The sequence below is a fragment of the Crinia signifera genome, chromosome 1 (assembly GCF_055691185.1).
Source record: "Crinia signifera chromosome 1, ASM5569118v1, whole genome shotgun sequence".
NCBI classification, from domain to species: domain Eukaryota; kingdom Metazoa; phylum Chordata; class Amphibia; order Anura; family Myobatrachidae; genus Crinia; species Crinia signifera.
In genome coordinates, this window is record NC_139217.1 from 134,385,065 (window position 1) to 134,403,064 (window position 18,000).

Below are 18,000 nucleotides of genomic sequence, written 5' to 3' on the forward strand. Positions count from 1 at the left end.
GGGAACTCTCCCTGTGCACCTGCTAGATGACTTGGAACTTGTGAAATCCTGGGTGGTCTGTAAACTGTGGCAGTTATTTCTAGCCACCAACTAAGCATTGATTTTTTGAGATGTAACTCCTAAGGGGGTGAAAGGGGCGAAATATTGCACCCAGCAAACCTTTGTGTGGTTGAACCGGCTAAATCAGCTTTTACTATTATTAATAAATATAATTTGATGTGTTTTTTTTTTCTCCGTCTGGAAAAAGTAGTCATTGGTCCAAAACTGAACACATAAATTAGCATTTACCTGCAAGGAGCTGAGTGTTGTGTGAGGAAGAGGGAGTACTAGGCTGTCACATTCTGTCGGATCAAACCTGATGGAGAGAACCTTTCATTTTTATCGGCTGAAATAATGCTTTATAGATCTACGAGTATAAGTCAAACATTTTTGATGGTTTTTGGCGTTTTATGTCAGGTCTCTGCAAAGGTTATTTATAGAGTAAGATATATATATATATATATATATATATATATATATATATATATATATAATCTCCCCAAGCCATGCTTCCTGCTTCTTGTTTATAATTGTAGAAGTAATTTTCTATACTGTATATAAGTGTATTATAGATGCATTTAGAACATGTATAAAACATGTATACACCTTTTGCTTTGAATTTTTTTCCTTCAGTAAGTAGTTTAATTCGATTTGTTCTTCGTAAAACATAATAAACACAAAAAAGAAATACCTAATTTTCTGTCCACCTATATCAGCTCCCCCATCTCTCCCAACCTTGTTGTATTTCTCTTATGACTAAAATGTATAAAAAATCTTTAACAAAAGAATATAAGTTATTTTATAAAGCTTAAAGCATTTTATAGAAAATGAAAAATATTAAATGACCTACACTATAATATAATATCGATATAATAAGTGGACAATAACCCGGAAATATAACTAAAGGCAAGATATCTAAATACGTTATTGTATATTACTTTCTTTATTGCAAAATGCTATTATTTTATTATATCTCTAGTTTTAGGTATAATTTGCAAGTTAGTATGAAATTTTCCAACAAATAATCACATGGAACATATAAATGCAGAAAAATAGCGTTGGATACAGTAACTGGTTAACAAATCTGAAGCCACATTTTAATGAGTAGAAAATTATAACTGTGCAAGTAGGATAAAGCAATATTTGAATTTGAAAAAGAGAGCAAGAACATTGATGCTGACCTTTGGAAAACAAGGTATCTCCGTTTTATATGTGCACAGTAATTTAGCAAGCTGAAATTTTATTATTAAAATGTTATCTCCTAATTTTTCATCTTTGGTTTGGAAAATGTGAAGAAATTAGCTTTTGTACCTGTGAAAAATACTGGGATAAGGTAATCTTAATTATTTGGCCACGGTATATAATTGGATTGCAAATACATTTGAACATAAAATCACATTGACAACACTGTAAACTTAACTATATGACATTACTGTAAATTCCGCAACAGTTTAAAGCTAAAACAAATACATCAGATTTATATAAATATCAACAGCAATTCTTTTATCCCTGGTGTACATTTATATTTTTTGTAATTTTTTTTGTTTCTTCAAAAATCCTACTAAAAATTACTTTTCAATTAAACTTTATAATTTTGAATTGAGATTGCTGGTATAATCTTAATTGTATTAAATATGATCACCAACTGTATTTTATTCACTGTCTAAGACAAAAGTACACTGTAGAACATTGTACTTGAATAGCCTGCAATAAAAAATATTCATCTTGTTTGGAACTACTTCAAACTTCAAGGATGGTAAAGCCGTACCAGTGTCGCAGATAAAAAAAAATAACATGACTAGTATGCACATAAAATACATTAACATACATTTAGAAAAAAATCTCCTTTTTTCTTATTCATCCCTTAGCAAAGGAGTTGTGACACAGTGATCCGGACTGAAGTAGAGGACAAAAGGCCACATAGATGTGTCTATTTACACAAAATGAAACTTGTATGATAATAATAAGAAAATATATTTTAAGAAAATGCACCTGAATATCACCCAACCTAAATTTATTTGACAATTATACTTATGTTTAATTTGTATCATGTGAAACTGATCATATACTATAGAAAATAAAGCAAGTCAAACTTAGTTTGATAGAATTTGTGAAGGCAATGACCCATGTGTTCAATTTATTTTAATTAATGAAAACAAATAATGTATAAAAAAATGGTAATTCTCTAGCGAAAAAAATATTATTTTCACAATCCCAATCACACCAATGATGTGGCTCTTTTGGTGAAACCTATTGGCAGCCAGCTATACTTTTTGATTCACATGAAAGAGAGAATAACACCTCCACATTACATTACTATAATGAAATGATGTGCTTCAAAATAAGTTATATACATCTGACATATTCGCTACTTATGTAGTTAGGGTAGGTCACTGTACAATAAAGTACAATGTCCAATCATATACACACACAACCATATCTAGAATTTCATATAACTTAATCTTAGATATTCATGGGACCATTATTTAGAGTAATGTGCAATCTATACAGTAGATCGTAGTAAAGATTAATAAATGCCCTTATCATAAATAGGAAGTATCTTTATAACTTAAAAAGGTAAAAAGTAAAATAGGGCCATCTAAACAGATCATGTATTGTTCGCATCCCATAATTTTAATTGCTTTCAGTATGATCAGATCATAAGCATTTATTTATAAAATATATGTGGTCCTTTTCATTAAAAATCTTTTGCTGCTATAGAAAGCAAATTGCTGCTGTAGTATTATCCTTTGGGTGAGGTGGGTAAAATGAGAATATGATAGGCTGTAGCAGAGATCCACTCCAGCTATGATAAACTAGTTTGCCTTGGATAATTCAGAGGTAATATAAATGTAAGGTAGTATATATTAAAGTTTGTTCCTCCACAATGTATTATTATAATACAAACCTTATATGTAGAGGAGTGTACATCCCCCTTTACATGTATAATTCACTGTTTTACTTACTGTATTTATGTTCAGATAAATACACACAACCAACAAAAGAACAAAAGAAAAGTGTAAAAAGTGCATTAAACACTTTTTTCATTATTCATCATTGGCTGATAATGAAAATAGTATAGTTTGTTGAGAGCTAAGATATAACGAAAACAGAAGATAATGGGTTGACTATGGTTGGGAAAAAAACAAAATCTCATCTCTGTCTGCTAAGCTATGGTAATATTTTAAACTAAAAAAGAAGCAGGAGAGCCAGGTTGTTATGGGGATGGGTGCAGTCATTGGCAGTAGCAGGCATTCATGGGCAAAGATGGTACCATGAGTGAATGCAAACCTCAAGAACCTGACTCACATCCACTTATGTTACATCTTCTGAGGCCAGGTACATTAGTCTCCTGCCAATTGTGCTACCCAATTACATTAATCAATGCAATTTGGTCAGGAGCATCCATCTCGTTTAATTCCATTTTACACATTTAATTTTTAGATACATAAATACCATTCAAAATCAATAGCTGTTAAAGTTTTAAGTATTGACTTTAGAAACACATTGTGTTTGATTTGACATCTAGTCAAAAATAATTGTTGTGACATGAATTGAAATTAACGTTGTCAAAAAATTACAACAAGCACACCCCATTATATAAAAAAATAAAATTAAAATAATAACATTTAATATTTTTATGATTTTTGAATATTTTGACATGGAGTAATAGTTAAATTTAAAATGATTGTCCTTATGAGCCACTTTTTTTAATAAAACATATCACTCTTCATTTTTATAGATATATATTGAAATATTACAAGTTTACGATGAAAAAATATTATCAGACACCGATAATATTGAAGTGTTTAATAATGTGAAATGGTCCTAATTTTAAATCTTGTTGTGTAAAAAATGAATTGGAAAACACTATGCTTCATGATTCCTCTATTAAAAAACATTTCTAAGTAAGATTAGAAGATATATATATATATTTCAAGTTTTCACAAAACTATGCTAGAGAAAGATACGTGTAAGTTATATGATTTGGGGATATTTTTTCAAAATAGTTATCTTCAGATACATATTTTACAATTTTAAACTGTACAGAATATCCAGTGTTGTTTTGACAACATTTAGAGATCACTTTTTTATTTTTTTTTAATATAAAATTTAGTTGTAAAATTAAAATCCACAGGATAAAGTAAGGAAGATCAAAATATGCCTTAGTAGGTCATAGAGCTCAATCTTGAAAGCTGCATCTTTGGTATTGAAAGTTCCGTACAAATTTGATGTAGCTTACAGCGTATTTTAACATGGTGAACAGGAATTGGTCCAAATCTATAATTACGAAACACTATTTAATAATTATATTAACAATAAATAATTTAGGACATGAAATATTTTCATTTTTTATCATGTGGGCTGTATGAATCCATTTATAAATCAACTAAATTGTACCACTTTTTCAGAAAATTATATAATATATATACTTTATATTTATTTAGAAGCTTTGAAATAGTACAGTAAACACTTTGCAACACGGTGTATAAACTACAGAATGTCTTTGATATTTTATGGGTCTGCGGATAAACATTATTTTTCTTTTCTTTTTTTTATGACCCACAAGTGAAAATTACATGATCACAAACTCTCTTGTAAAGTTTGGATAATTTGGGAAACACTTGATCACACAAAAAAATAATATAAAACAGTCAAGTTTAAAACAGTGATATTGCATTTAAAATGCATGTTCTATCTGTACGATTGGCTTCTTGTGGTGAATATAAACATCTAAAGGGCTCAGTGACGTTTTGGAGAAAGAAAGATATATAGTGCTGTAAACAGGCACACACTGATAAGTGAGGCAAAGGTAGTCGCCTCTGCAGTTTCTACAGTTCTTCTTCACATTTCAACTCATTTCTCAGGCCTGCTGAGAGCAGAAAGGTCCTTATATTGGCCAACGTCTTCAGCAGCAGACTAATAATCCTTCTGTTATACCAAACTAGATGGCCAGGATAATGAAGTTGAACAGTTGATGCTTTTGTTGGTCAACTTGTGCAAATCATGCTGCTTCAGGTAAGTCCTGTAGATCTGACTAGCATATCCTTTTCCGTGCTGTGGACAACAACAAAAAAGAAATTAGAATAAAAGGCGTATTAAATTATTCCTCAAAAATAACACCACAATACAGTATTTAAAGACTATCATAAGATTAGTATATAATCAATACCAGATAACAGTTTCCCTAATAATAATAATAATAATAATAATAATAATAATAATAATAATAATAATAATAATAAATCCTTATACTGTAATAGTGTTCCAGAGGACTGGAGCATTATGCCAATGGCGATGATGAAACAAATCCCAATACATCAACACCAACAATGAGGACATAGGCAAAACATTCCACTCAAAGTTAGTGGACAAATTGTTCTAAGGGTTAATAGTTATTTCCATGCTTGTGAACAGGTGACTTAATTAGTACCTCAGTTATTTTGTTCTAACCATCTGTGTTAAAGCCTGGACATCACTAACACCTGCACTGTTAGTCTGTCTTGAGGTCCGAGGTTGGAAATACCCAATTCCCCATATCAATACAAACCAAAATTTCCATCAGATGCAGGTCAGTATCCTGAAAATAATGACCCTCACCTGACAAATCTGTTGTTATTATTATTAATAATAATAACAATCATATAGTGCCAGTCCAAAGTATTGGTGCCGTAGTATACATTTTCATCTTGAGGTGACCATATAAGCCTTTTAATTCAGATATTTTTAATGATTTTTGAAAAACTACATAATTCCACAGCTGCACACAGACACAAACTCACTCTCAGTGGTTCTGTTATTTATTGTTGATATGAAGCAGAAGAAACAAAAGCACTCTTTATTTGGGTACCCAAACAAAGAGAGTGTTTTTCTTTCTTCTGCTTCATACTAATAATTACTCTCAGGGGAGCACCTCCACATTATTCACTAGTGCCAAGGCACTCATACTGTATGTTCATTCATTGTAGATAAATCATATTGTTTCTTGTTTGATTGTTGAGATATACAAATAAAGTGGTGCTTGTGCACAGGTATCTTTCCCAAAACCCCTTCCGCATGATACATTATTTATTGTTGATGCCAGATAATATATCAGAAACAGACCTCCAGTAATTTTCATTTAGAACTGTTTCTAAAGTTCACAGAAACCATTGCTATTAAAAACGAAAAAAAAACCCCATCAAGCAGCACTTTACAGGTGAATACTGAAGAACTGCTTGTCAATGAAATCCATGACTAGACAGGCCATCTGACTGAGCAGCTACACCTTTCAGCACTCCAAGATAGGGCATGCCACAAAGCCATTTTCCAATTACTCATGTTATGCCACCTTGCCCTGTGGCCACACCCTTTTCAGTGGGAGGAAAAATGCTAGGGTTGACTCTTGCCCCCATCCTGTCCATAATGAGAGGTTAATGGACATAACTGTTCACATGAAGGCAATAGTTACTAAAATAACCATGTTTACAACAATATTATGTAGAAGAGCATCTTCTGCATACTATTGTTGAACCTTGAAAATTATGAATTACAGTAGCAGAATACCACAATGGGATTAACTTCTGTCAACAAAACAGAGGCATATGAGACTTTACCATGAACAGACTCAAATTGAGGATATGAAGATCAGAAAATCATTGGCTACTGACACATCTAAATGTCTTTTACAGCCAATAGGATTGTGAAGACATTAATCAATGGGACCATTCTGACTTTTACCCATTGTTCTGGCTACATGTGGTGATGTTATGATGAGGGGGATGTTTTCATGGCACTTAATACTTAGACACCTTATTAACAGTTGAAGATTATTTAAATAATTTTTTGGGCAGCATGGAAGGTGTAATGGTTAGCCTTACTGCCCCACAGCTCTGAGGAGTTGGGTTATTCCCACCATGGCCCTAACTGCACAGAGTTTGTATATTCTTCCCATGCTTGTATGGGTTTTATTCCAGGTACTCCGGTTTCCTCCCACAATCCAAAATATACTGGTAGGTTGTCTCCCAACAAATATAACCCTATAATGAATGTGTGTGCATGTAAATGTGGTAGGGAATAAAGATTGTAAGCTCCACTGGGGCAAGGACTGATGTGAGTGTTCAAAATATTCTCTGTAAAACTGTAAAGCTGCAGAATATGTGTGCGCTATATAAGTAACCATTCATAAATAAATAGCAATGCCTACTGGAGTATGTTTATGGCAGTATCTATGCCTTTATGGGATGCAGCATGCTGGTGGTGCTGTGTCAGCATTCACTAATACAGTAAGCTGTAATTCTGACTCACGGCTGTGCAGGAATGGCAGCAATGTTCAGTACATAGACTACATTTTGTGCTGAACATCCTCTATATATCTTAGTTGTATACTTTCTCCTTCTTGCTATGCCACTGTCCCTATTTTTCTCATATATTACTTAGTTGAAGAGGTGCAGAGAGAAAATTGGGTCACCACAGCTCAGCTGTCCCATCATATCCATGACTGAAAAAGGTAAGATATATGGGAGTATCTGAAGACAGATTGATGGGGGAATGTCCAAATAATTGGTAGTGGTCCCAAGTTAAAACACCAATGCGTTTCACTACTATTGGAGGGTAGCTTTACTATATATAAAGCTACCCCTCCAATGGTAGTGAAATGCATTGGTGATTTAACTTGGGACCACTACCAATTATTTGGACACTCACCTGCTCTTTGTTCTGAATTTCAGTCATACTCAGAGAGGACCTATATTTACTCCTTATTCAAATTATCTATACTTGGATTACAAACTTCCAATGGCACCCAGCTTTGCACCTATCTGGACTCCATCTTGTGGGACTCTTCCAGTGTGTGGATGGTCCAGTGCAGGTTTTTCACAATATTACCACCAATTGGTCCCATTTAATGTTTTTAGGATATGGATTCAGTGATTTATATTTATTTGTATGTGTTATTAAATTGGTATATTTAATCCATTTACCTGTCTTCACACATATTTACATAGAGCGCTGCCATTTTGTTTCTTATATTTTGTCAATGTCAACCTAGCTCATGTTGACCTTTTGACAATGTTGGCCTTAATGTAAACTGACTTTTTGGTGTCAACCTAATGACTGTTTACCAAAACGTTACAGACCTATCATCCGGATCCTTCCAAATAAATACACTTTACTATAATTTCATTGCAGTATCATGCCTTGTATTGTGACAAATAAAACAATGATTGCAGTAAATATTCCATCAACTTCAACCATCCAGATTCTTACAAAGGTCATAACTGGGCTTCCAAAGATAACAGAGAATAACTCATTGGAAGATACAGTATGAACACGAAAAATACATTCATGATAAATCACAAACAAAAAAGTGGGTTTCACTCCCACTTCATGCATTGAGTAGGTTATTTAAGAAATATGTAGGTGAATAGGAAGTAGTTTGAAGTACAGATAGTAGGCTTTTAAATGGTTTGGGGTCTTAAGCTTACATCACATCAGTATATTACAACTAATCCCTATGCATTCACTCAATTAATGGTAATCTAATTAGTGCTAGCTAGTAAGGGAGATAAGCTTAATACTTTCATTTGAGATTGGCTCAATCACTCTTCCACCATTCTATTATACAGTTAACTTCTAGTATAATACCCTTTTCACACAGAAGAGAAAATTACCAGGTTCAATATCTCTACCCGGTAAATTGCCATTCAACGTGGGTCTTTTCTCTGTGTGAAAGGGTCAACCCAGGACGGAAATCTCAGGTTAACCCTTTCACATAGAAGAAATACCCGTGTTATTCATCAAATTACTTGGTCAAATTTTTTATCCAGGTAGTTAGCTTTTCTCTGTGTGAGGGGAGGGGGGGTTAGGCTGGCACCTGCAAAATAACCTGGGGATAATCTGTCTGGAAAAGGGTATAAGAGGGCTGAAATTGTTCAATGTTCAACAAATGATATAGCCCTAGGTCATCCAGAATATAATTATTATTATCATTTATTTGTATTCCGTAATGCCTAACAATACATAATTAAGCAAAACAAAAGGCAATTTAGGACAAGTACATGGTAAATAAAGACAGTTCTATTAGGGACACTGAAGAAATTTAGAGGGTGGCAGAGATAGGTGTGGATCAGTTGGTCACCAGCAAGTTTTTAGACAGTCATTTAGGTCGACTTGTGTCTAGGTCAACATGCAGGAAGGTCGACATAATTCTAGGTCGACATGGGTTAGGCTAACAGGGTCATAAGGTCGACAGGGTCATTAGTTTGACAGGGGTAATGGCGACAGGGTCATTAGATCAACATGGGTAAGGTCGACAAGGTCAATTGGTCAACATGGGTAAGGTTGACAGTGAAAAAAGACACAGTCAACAAACACTAAAACATACCACCGTGTCCCCTCGCATGGCTCGCTGTGCTTGGCACACTATTCTATTATCCCACCACGCCCTAGTGGATGGTAGGGCATGAAATACTGCCTGTCGTTGCATGTCATGTCGACATGGACACCGAAATGTACCACCGCGTCCCTTCGCATGGCTCGCTGTGCTCTCCATGCTTCCGTCACGGTGCCTCGCTGTGCTTGGCACACTATTTTATTTTCCCACCATGCCCTAGTGGATGGTAGGGCATGAAATACCACCTGTCAGCAAATGTTAGCTCAAAAAAACTGTAAAAAAATAAACCTATGTCAACCTAATGACCCATGTCGAACTAATGACCCATGTTGATGTAATGACCCATGTTGACCTAACCCATGTCAACTAAATGACCCTGTCGACCTAACCCATGTTAACCTAATGACCCTGTCGACCTAACCCATGTCAACCTAAAGTCTTGTTGACCTTACTGCATGTCGACCTAAAGTCATGTCGACCTATCTGCAGCTCGACTTAGTGGTGTCAACCTACTTGGTGGTGACCCAAAGACCATATCCCGCATATATATATTCTAAGAAAAGCAAATGAGGATAGAGGGCCCTGCTCATGAAAGCTTACATTCTGAGTCACATATTCACCCAGTATACTGCATAACACAGTCCCCAATTACTGAAACATTATATAGCCCTACTTTTGTGACATATTTTAAAAAATGTATCTATCATCATATAATAAACCCACCCAAAGCAAAAAACACACACACACACACACACACACGGTTTTCCACCATGTATTTAATACAATACTATAAGCATGGTTTGGCGAGGTTATTTGATGATGATGATGATGATGATGATGATGATGATGATGATGATGTTGAACAACTATATTTATTATTTTTTCTTCTGAAAAGTGAAAATATGTGAACTTTGTATAAGTAACTTAATTACATTTACTCCTATAAACCCTATTTTAAATAGACTTTAGTCATGGTGCTCTGTTTTTTGGAGAAGATCTAGAAATTCTTTGGTTCCAAACACTGCAGAATATACAGTTTGTTTAGAAACTGTTACAACTATAGCTCATTATTTCTGCAATGCTACTACACATTCCAGTAATAAAGCCTTTTATATGATGTAGAAAGTGATAAATCATTGCAGCTTATTTTTCTGTTTTCTACATTTATTTTCCTCTAAATAGTTTTATGCATTTGTCAGAAAATCCATTTTGCCTTAAAATGCATAAAATAGGTGAAGGCTCCATGCTGCCTAAGCCATCAAATTCATGTTGTGACAAAACCAGGGAACTTTCATAGCAATAATCCATTTAAAAATCCTGACTTTAATGTGCAATAATGTCTACGACCACTGCATAGAAACTGCATGGTAACAAATCCCTTAGAAAACCAAGCATCAAAGAGAGCGGAAAATCTATGTACCCTTCTAACCGCAAAACAAATTTAATCCTGGCATGGCACATTAGTAACGATTTCCTTACATGGAAATGAAATGTATGCCCTTGGTGCTAATAAAATCTTAAGTATCATACAGTACTAGCTGCAGTTTAAATAAAGAAAAACATTTGTCTTTATCTATATATCTATACAGACGAGTTGTACACATACAAATAACTATAATTAAAGAATTGATGATAGAGGTTAGTATATTTTGTATATTGGGTTACTCGATTTGAGAAATCAAATTTAAAAGGCCTACTTATATGTGGTCCAATAACCATAATGTTCTAATGGCGTTTCTTGCGGGGATAGAAAAACGGTAAGGGATAAATTGATTAATTTAACTAATAAGTATATCTTTTCCCAATCACATCTATTGCCACCTTCAGTTGGTGATAGTGACTGAAGGACAAAAGCAGTACGTGTAGCACCACTGTCCACCGTAGTGATTGCAACATTCACCATGCAAAGTATGTGGAAGCTATCAGAATCAGAAGAGTAAACGCCTATATTTCTTTTCACATGGTGCCTCTAGTGTCATAGCATTGAGTAAAGGTGTAATGCAGGCTAAGGGTCTAATTAATAATGGATCTCTAATCAGAGAATTCACGATCTATCGAAAGATTATGCATGCACACCTGAAATTTGCAAATAAATATCCTTGCGCATAGCAATCGCCGTTTCATTGACAGGAAGCAAGTGTTTAGGGGTGGGAACATTGCGTTAACTGGGTGTGTCTGAAAACATAGGTGTGGCACAGCGTTTTCTGGGTCTTTGTCATCTGCGATGACCACTTTCAGCCTGGTTCTCTAGCAGATTAGTGGAAGTCCTAGATTTACCCAGATGTAAAAACACTGTTTGATGTTTTAGTTTTGGGAAATTAATCTGCGAATGCATTTACAATTTTGCCAGGGGGCATTTATACTTTCTTTCTTGGAGGCAACTTTTTGATCGCAGATAACAGCTTTCTCTAACTAGCAATCCATGCTGAATTAGGCCCTTAGTTGGTAATTGCATAAAAGCCTACACTAAATCACGTTGCCGCATATTTTAAAACTAAAATAAAGTAAAAACCAAAGTATTGCTGCCCACATAAATATAATTAAACATCTAAAAAAATAAACACATAGTTCCTTGTAAATGTTAAAAGTCATAAGAAAACAAATAAGAGTTATATATTGTGGAAAGAATGAATGTTGTGTAAGCAGCTAAGGTTAAAAAAAAAAAACATAGCATGATTTACTTTTTTTTTTTGTTCCCATTGTTTTGCATATAATGTCCATACATTAAAAAAAACAATGTTTACATTACTATTTTGTGCATGTAAAAAAATAACAGATTTATCCTAAAAAATGTTTTTATTAAATATGCTGGAGTAAAACAAAATCATTCCAGACAAAAGGGACAAAACAAATGGGGAAAACAAAGAAGTACCTAAACAACAAGTTTAAGTTCTAGGCCGCCCTGTAAGTTCCTATCCCTAAAGACACCTATGCATTGCCATGCCCTTCAAACAATCCTGGCAGTTTGGACAAAATACTAGCAGGATGGGAGGAGGACGCTGTGTCCATTTAATGGAGAACAATAAGACATTGTGGCTCGAGTGTTTTAAACCAGGTCAACTGGATGAATGAGCAACAAAGTCTGCAATTCTACAGAGTCTTTTAAGTAAACATTTTGTTTTCTATTATTCTGATTGGGGCCCTTCAATTACTACTCTACTTTGCATATCTTGTATCCTAGAGTTTATTTTATTAGAGAAGCTCCCAATAGGCAGTAGAAGTGTACTTTCCCCTTATACAGATAAGCACTAAATAATTTATAACAATATATATATATATATATATATATATATATATATATATAAACAGAAAAAGAAGGAGCGCACAGCGTGAGCAATAGTTTATCAGATATTTACTGAAAATCGGTAAAAGAAGGCTCACATACATGACATGAAGTATATAACCGCATGAAGCTGTAACATATTCACCGCTCCTAGAGCGCGTCACAGTGCAGGCACTGGGGACACCAGTCGATCCAACACAGATGTTGATGCAACAGCAGTTCTCTCGGCAGTGACTCCAGTCACACCGATTTGAATGTATCAACAGCGGCGGTCACTCCGGCTCAGATGTAACGGCAGCGGGGACCAATCATTCACAGCGGGAAACAGCAGATAGTACCAGCACGAAACAGGTGGAAGGCCAGTGATCTCAGCATCAGATGGAAACGCCCCAACGCGTCAGGACGAAGTCCAATGACGAAACGCGTTGGGGCGTTTCCATCTGATGCTGAGATCACTGGCCTTCCACCTGTTTCGTGCTGGTACTATCCCTGCAGTTGGGATTCAAGTTCAGATTTATAGTCACTGAGGTCCTGGATAACGATAGCGCCACCTTTGTCCGCCGGACGGATTATAATGTGGCGGTACTCAGATAGTTTCTGGAGTGCATCTTGTTCGGCCTTAGATAATTTCTTATGGACGGACTTGGCAGCTTGGGTATATTTTGTAACCGATGCGTCGACTAAACGGGAAAATGTGGGTAACGAGGAATTGGTTGAATGGGGATCAAAAGAAGATTTAGATCGGGTGCGGACAAATTGTTGAATAGGTGAAATGGCAGTAGTGGCCGAATCCTTGTTCTGAAAAAATTCTTTTAAGCGAAGGTTGCGTTCGAAACGATGTCGGTCAATCTGCCATTGGAAATCGTTGTGTGGATTGGTGGGTATGAAGGATAAACCCTTGTTAAGTACAGATGCTTCAGCTTCAGATAGGGTATGACTTGACAGATTGTAAATCAATTCCTGGCGAGGGCGCGCAGCTCGCGCGATCCGCGAGTTTTGGTCCCCCCTGCGGGTGGCCTTCCTCTTCCTCGTTTTGGAATTGTTGGTACCCCTAAAGGGACCTCTCCTCTTTGGGAAGGTTCATCAGAGTCTCTCATTCTGAAATCACTGTCTGAATTGGAGGTATGTGCTTCTCTGGATCGATTCTCTCGTCTCTGTCTGTAATTATCATTGCGGGTAAACCGCTGCTGTCTGGGTTCACCAGGTAATGCATACAGACATCACTGGTTTTGATACTCATGCAAAGACATCACATTTCCTGCAGAAGCCACCGGGATGCTACCGCTGTTTAAAGTGCACTACATGCAAGAACTTGGTTGTATGTAGAACTTTCAAACACCCGCATAATGATCATCAGTTCTCACTACATCACGTTATGTCCTGTCTCACCACCTATGTTGTGTATCTTTTGTTCTGCCCATGCCCATTCTATTATGTTGGCAAAACGATTCGCACAGTAAGGGAGCGGATGGCCCTCCATCGTTCAGCTATCAATGCAGCGATCATTAATAAAAAATCGGACCAACCGGTTGCTAGACATTGGGCGGATGCTGGACATAGTATATCTGATATCCGTTTTATCATTATCGATCATGTTCCCCCGCTCAGACGAGGAGGAGACCAAGACAATTTGCTACTTAAACTTGAATCCAAATGGATTTACAAGCTTCAAACGATCAGACCCATGGGTCTTAATGAACGCTTTAACTGGCAGGTGTTCATGTGACTGTTTTTCCCCCCTGTGATTTATCTATATGTGCGTTTACATTAAGTACTTTATATTTAACTTTATATTCAATTTTTTGGTTCCATTAGTATCCTGGCCAATTGGTATGATCCCAGTGGCCGTGGACGCCGTCCTGCGTCTGTTAGGTTTCCTAGGTGACCTGGGTTTCCTGGCAACGGCAAAGGATTGACGTCAGTGGTGTGCGTCTCTCACTCGTGGAGCAGCGCGCATCACACACGGCCACAGGAGAGATCATAGGCAGGTAATGTATTTAAGTCTCACTTGCGTGAGCTTTCTTGTTTATGTTCTTGCCGCCGTGCAAGGTTATGTTCTTGCCGCCGTGCAAGGTTTATACAGGTTTGCACCGTCTTGACAAAAACACCGCTGAGTGTTGAAACGTTGACTATTTGTGCTTGTACCTGTACCCATTGCTCATCTGCATTCTTATAAAGACGTTGATTTCACCAGTCCTTGGAGTGTCGCGGATATTTCTTCTTCTTCTTCTTCTATATATATATTTATATATGTATACGAAGCATGCTGTACTATGCAACATTTTATAAACATTGACTGTTGTTTAATTTGCCTTTTATAGATAGAACTATTTACGTTAGAAAATAAAATGAATACCCTTTTTATTATAATAGTAGAATCTACAAAATAAAACGTTCAAAATTCTTACATTTTTGAGCATAGAAATAAAGGTTACTTTCTGATTGAAGCACATTACTTTAAATCGCAATAATAGAATTTATTTCTTAAATGTTACCAGTCTTATATTATACACACTCCAGCAGAAGAAACAAGCAAAGAATAATGTACTTAATGTAAACGTGGTTTGATTCCGGGACACTTTCTATTCGATTTGGACTATGCAGTCGACATGGATAGTGGGGGTATGAAAAGGTCGGGAGGACGCGTAACGCGTCCGCTCGCCACGCTGGCGTGGATAGTGGGGGTTTGAAAATGAGGCATTTGCCAGTATGTAACATGGAGCACTGGCAAATGTTGCCATACCCTGCCGCAATACTAACTGAGACGCACAAGCGTCTGAGATGCTCAAGCATCTCTTACAGGTGGAGTGCCTCTCGGCCGGTGCCCACATGATCCCCTCTCCGCCGGCATCCGCCAGTGCAGGGGATCTGGCAGTTACCGGCACTGTGTGAGCGGCGCTCACTACGCTTGCCAGGGACAGAGCTGCAGCTCCCGGGGACAGTACAGTGACTACGCTAACTACACAGGGTTGCCACGGAGACAGGACGCTTACTAGGCTACGCTGACAACGTAGCTTAGGCTGCCACCGTGAAACTACATAAGTAAGGCAACCTTTGGGCTATGCTGTTCTACACTGACAACGTACATTCAAATGTAGCTTGGGCTGCTGCCGTGAAACTACGCAAGTACCGAAATGCCTAACAGAAGGAGAAAGCCGCTAAAGTGTAGTTGACAAAGACGGAAATAAAAGCACTTTCTCCCTGAACGAGAGGGTCAGGTAGGCAACCCTGAAATATAGAGTTTCTTCGCCACTCACATGTAGTGTTTCACTATCTCCCATGCTTTTTGCAGTATACCTTCTACCACTTGGTGAAATAATCAGACACCATAGCCTGGTCACAACTGTACCTGTCCTTTGCTATGGGTATAGAGTTTCCAATAACAATCCTAATTGGCTGTCTAGCTGTGCTCCATGGCTGAGTGCAATTGGCTGCAACTGAATCCTGATAAAGTTTTATAATAGGTCAAAGGAAAACACTACAGTAAAGCCAACCAATAGGACCTACACTTGGGGTTCAGAATTACAAAACACTGAACACATGTAAAATAAAAAGCACTGTGAGTACTTTTGGGAGCAAAGTGCTATATATTATTATATTTCTCATTATCTTAATCTTAAGCAGGGCCGACTCTACCACTAGGCATCGTTAGGCAGCAGCCTAGGGTGCTGTGATCAGGGGGGGAAGGAGGGATGGACGCAACCAGGTCTGCCTAGCAAAAAATCAAGAATGCCTATGAGGATCCTTGTTGCACTTAATGCAGGTGGCGGCTGTGGAACTTCTTAGACCTCCATACTTTCCCATGAGGCCTACTTCCCAACTTTGTTGCACCCTCTTCCTTGTAATCTGTTGTGGGTGTCAAAATGGAGGGTGCGGGGGGCCTCCAGGGAAAGCAAAGGACTTGCCCACCTCCCCGAAGGGCTCGGAGGACCACCCTATTTTTGGGAGCCTCCCTGCCATTCTGGAATGTTAGGCAGGTATGCCTCAAGGGATTGGAAAGTGGTTATTGGTGGCAGTATGGGGGGGTACAGTAGGTTGACGCTGAGATGCCTTAAACCAGCCCTAATCTTAAGGGACACATAAGTATAGTGATAAGACTATATATAACTTTGCATTAAATATAATAATTCATTAATTAATTAACCAACCTCCAGCTACATCAACCTCATTCATTTAAAATATGCCAAATGACCGTTGATTATTAGGGTGTGATTTGCTATTGTTAATACATTTTAGGAAAAAATAAGCAATAATAAAATACCTTGTCAGACTGATCTGGCAGGAAAATATTGCTGAGCCCCACCATGACCAATGCAGAGTCCCATCACCTTATAGCCAGTACACAAGGCAATAATAATCCTCAAATGATAATTTGCAGCCCAGTCACTATATGTATATTGCTGCCGAAACATTTACAACTACACAAATAAATAAATAAAATAAATAGTAAAGTATTACTTTGCAACATTATAACATATCTCAATTTAATACCATCTTTAGGACAGTGGAAAGATCTGCTACTGGACTAAAAGCTGACCTCACTGATCCTGTTCCTGCTTATTAATTAACCAAAATACCCTGTGCATTTAGCTGCCTGTTTTGTTAAGAAAGCACCTTGCTTCTAACACAGAAAACTCCCATGAATCAGATAATAAGAACACTCCACCTTTTTCAAGTATATTGTATAGCACAGATATATGCATTCAAGCAAACTATCCAACATCCCACTTTCAGTGGGACAGTCTTGATTATGGAACATTCTCTGACAGTCCGGCAAACAGTAAGATCATCCCGATTCATGGAGGGATGTAAGGGAGTTGTGAGTTATTGCACTGCTACATACTGTATATGGTATAGAAAATGTGGGATTTTTTTACAGTGTTAAACAGAAATTGTAGGTGGACAGACCATTAAAATGACAGATCACTATAAATGTGAAAATAAATATTATGTTTATATGGATTTGAATTGTGATACACAAGTACTCCTGGGTCCTAAATTTGGAAGTACTGTACTTTCATTGCAAAGAACAGCTATTATTATTAGAGCTGTATCTTGCGCATTTCTAGGTACATACAGTACCATACCCTCCATCTGTATTGATTTAGCCGGTACAGTACCGTTTTTTAACAGTCTGTACCGGCTAAATAAATGTGTACCGAATGTACCGGTTTTCATGAATTTTTATGTGGTTCCTCAGTCCTCCTACTCAGCAATGTGATGCGCTGTCCCAGCGGGTACATGGAATCTATTATCCGGCCCAATGCTGTCTTCCGCACCCGTTCCCAGTGGGGCATTGCAAGCC

At 36.9% G+C, this 18,000-nt stretch overlaps 1 protein-coding gene across 6 annotated transcripts in view; it reads right to left on the reverse strand.

The window, feature by feature from the left end:
- Window positions 1-959: 959 nt before the first annotated feature.
- Window positions 960-18,000, reverse strand: part of PCDH10 (protocadherin 10) — a 74,400-nt gene continuing 57,359 nt past the window's right edge. For all 6 annotated transcript variants that reach the window (XR_014470442.1, XR_014470443.1, XR_014470444.1 and 3 more), the window contains one exon: window positions 960-5,097. Coding sequence is in view for 3 of the 6 variants with exons in the window: in XM_083173809.1 (XP_083029935.1) it covers window positions 4,975-5,097 (123 nt within the window). In the remaining 3 variants the exon portion in view is untranslated. The remainder of the gene's footprint in view (window positions 5,098-18,000) is intronic.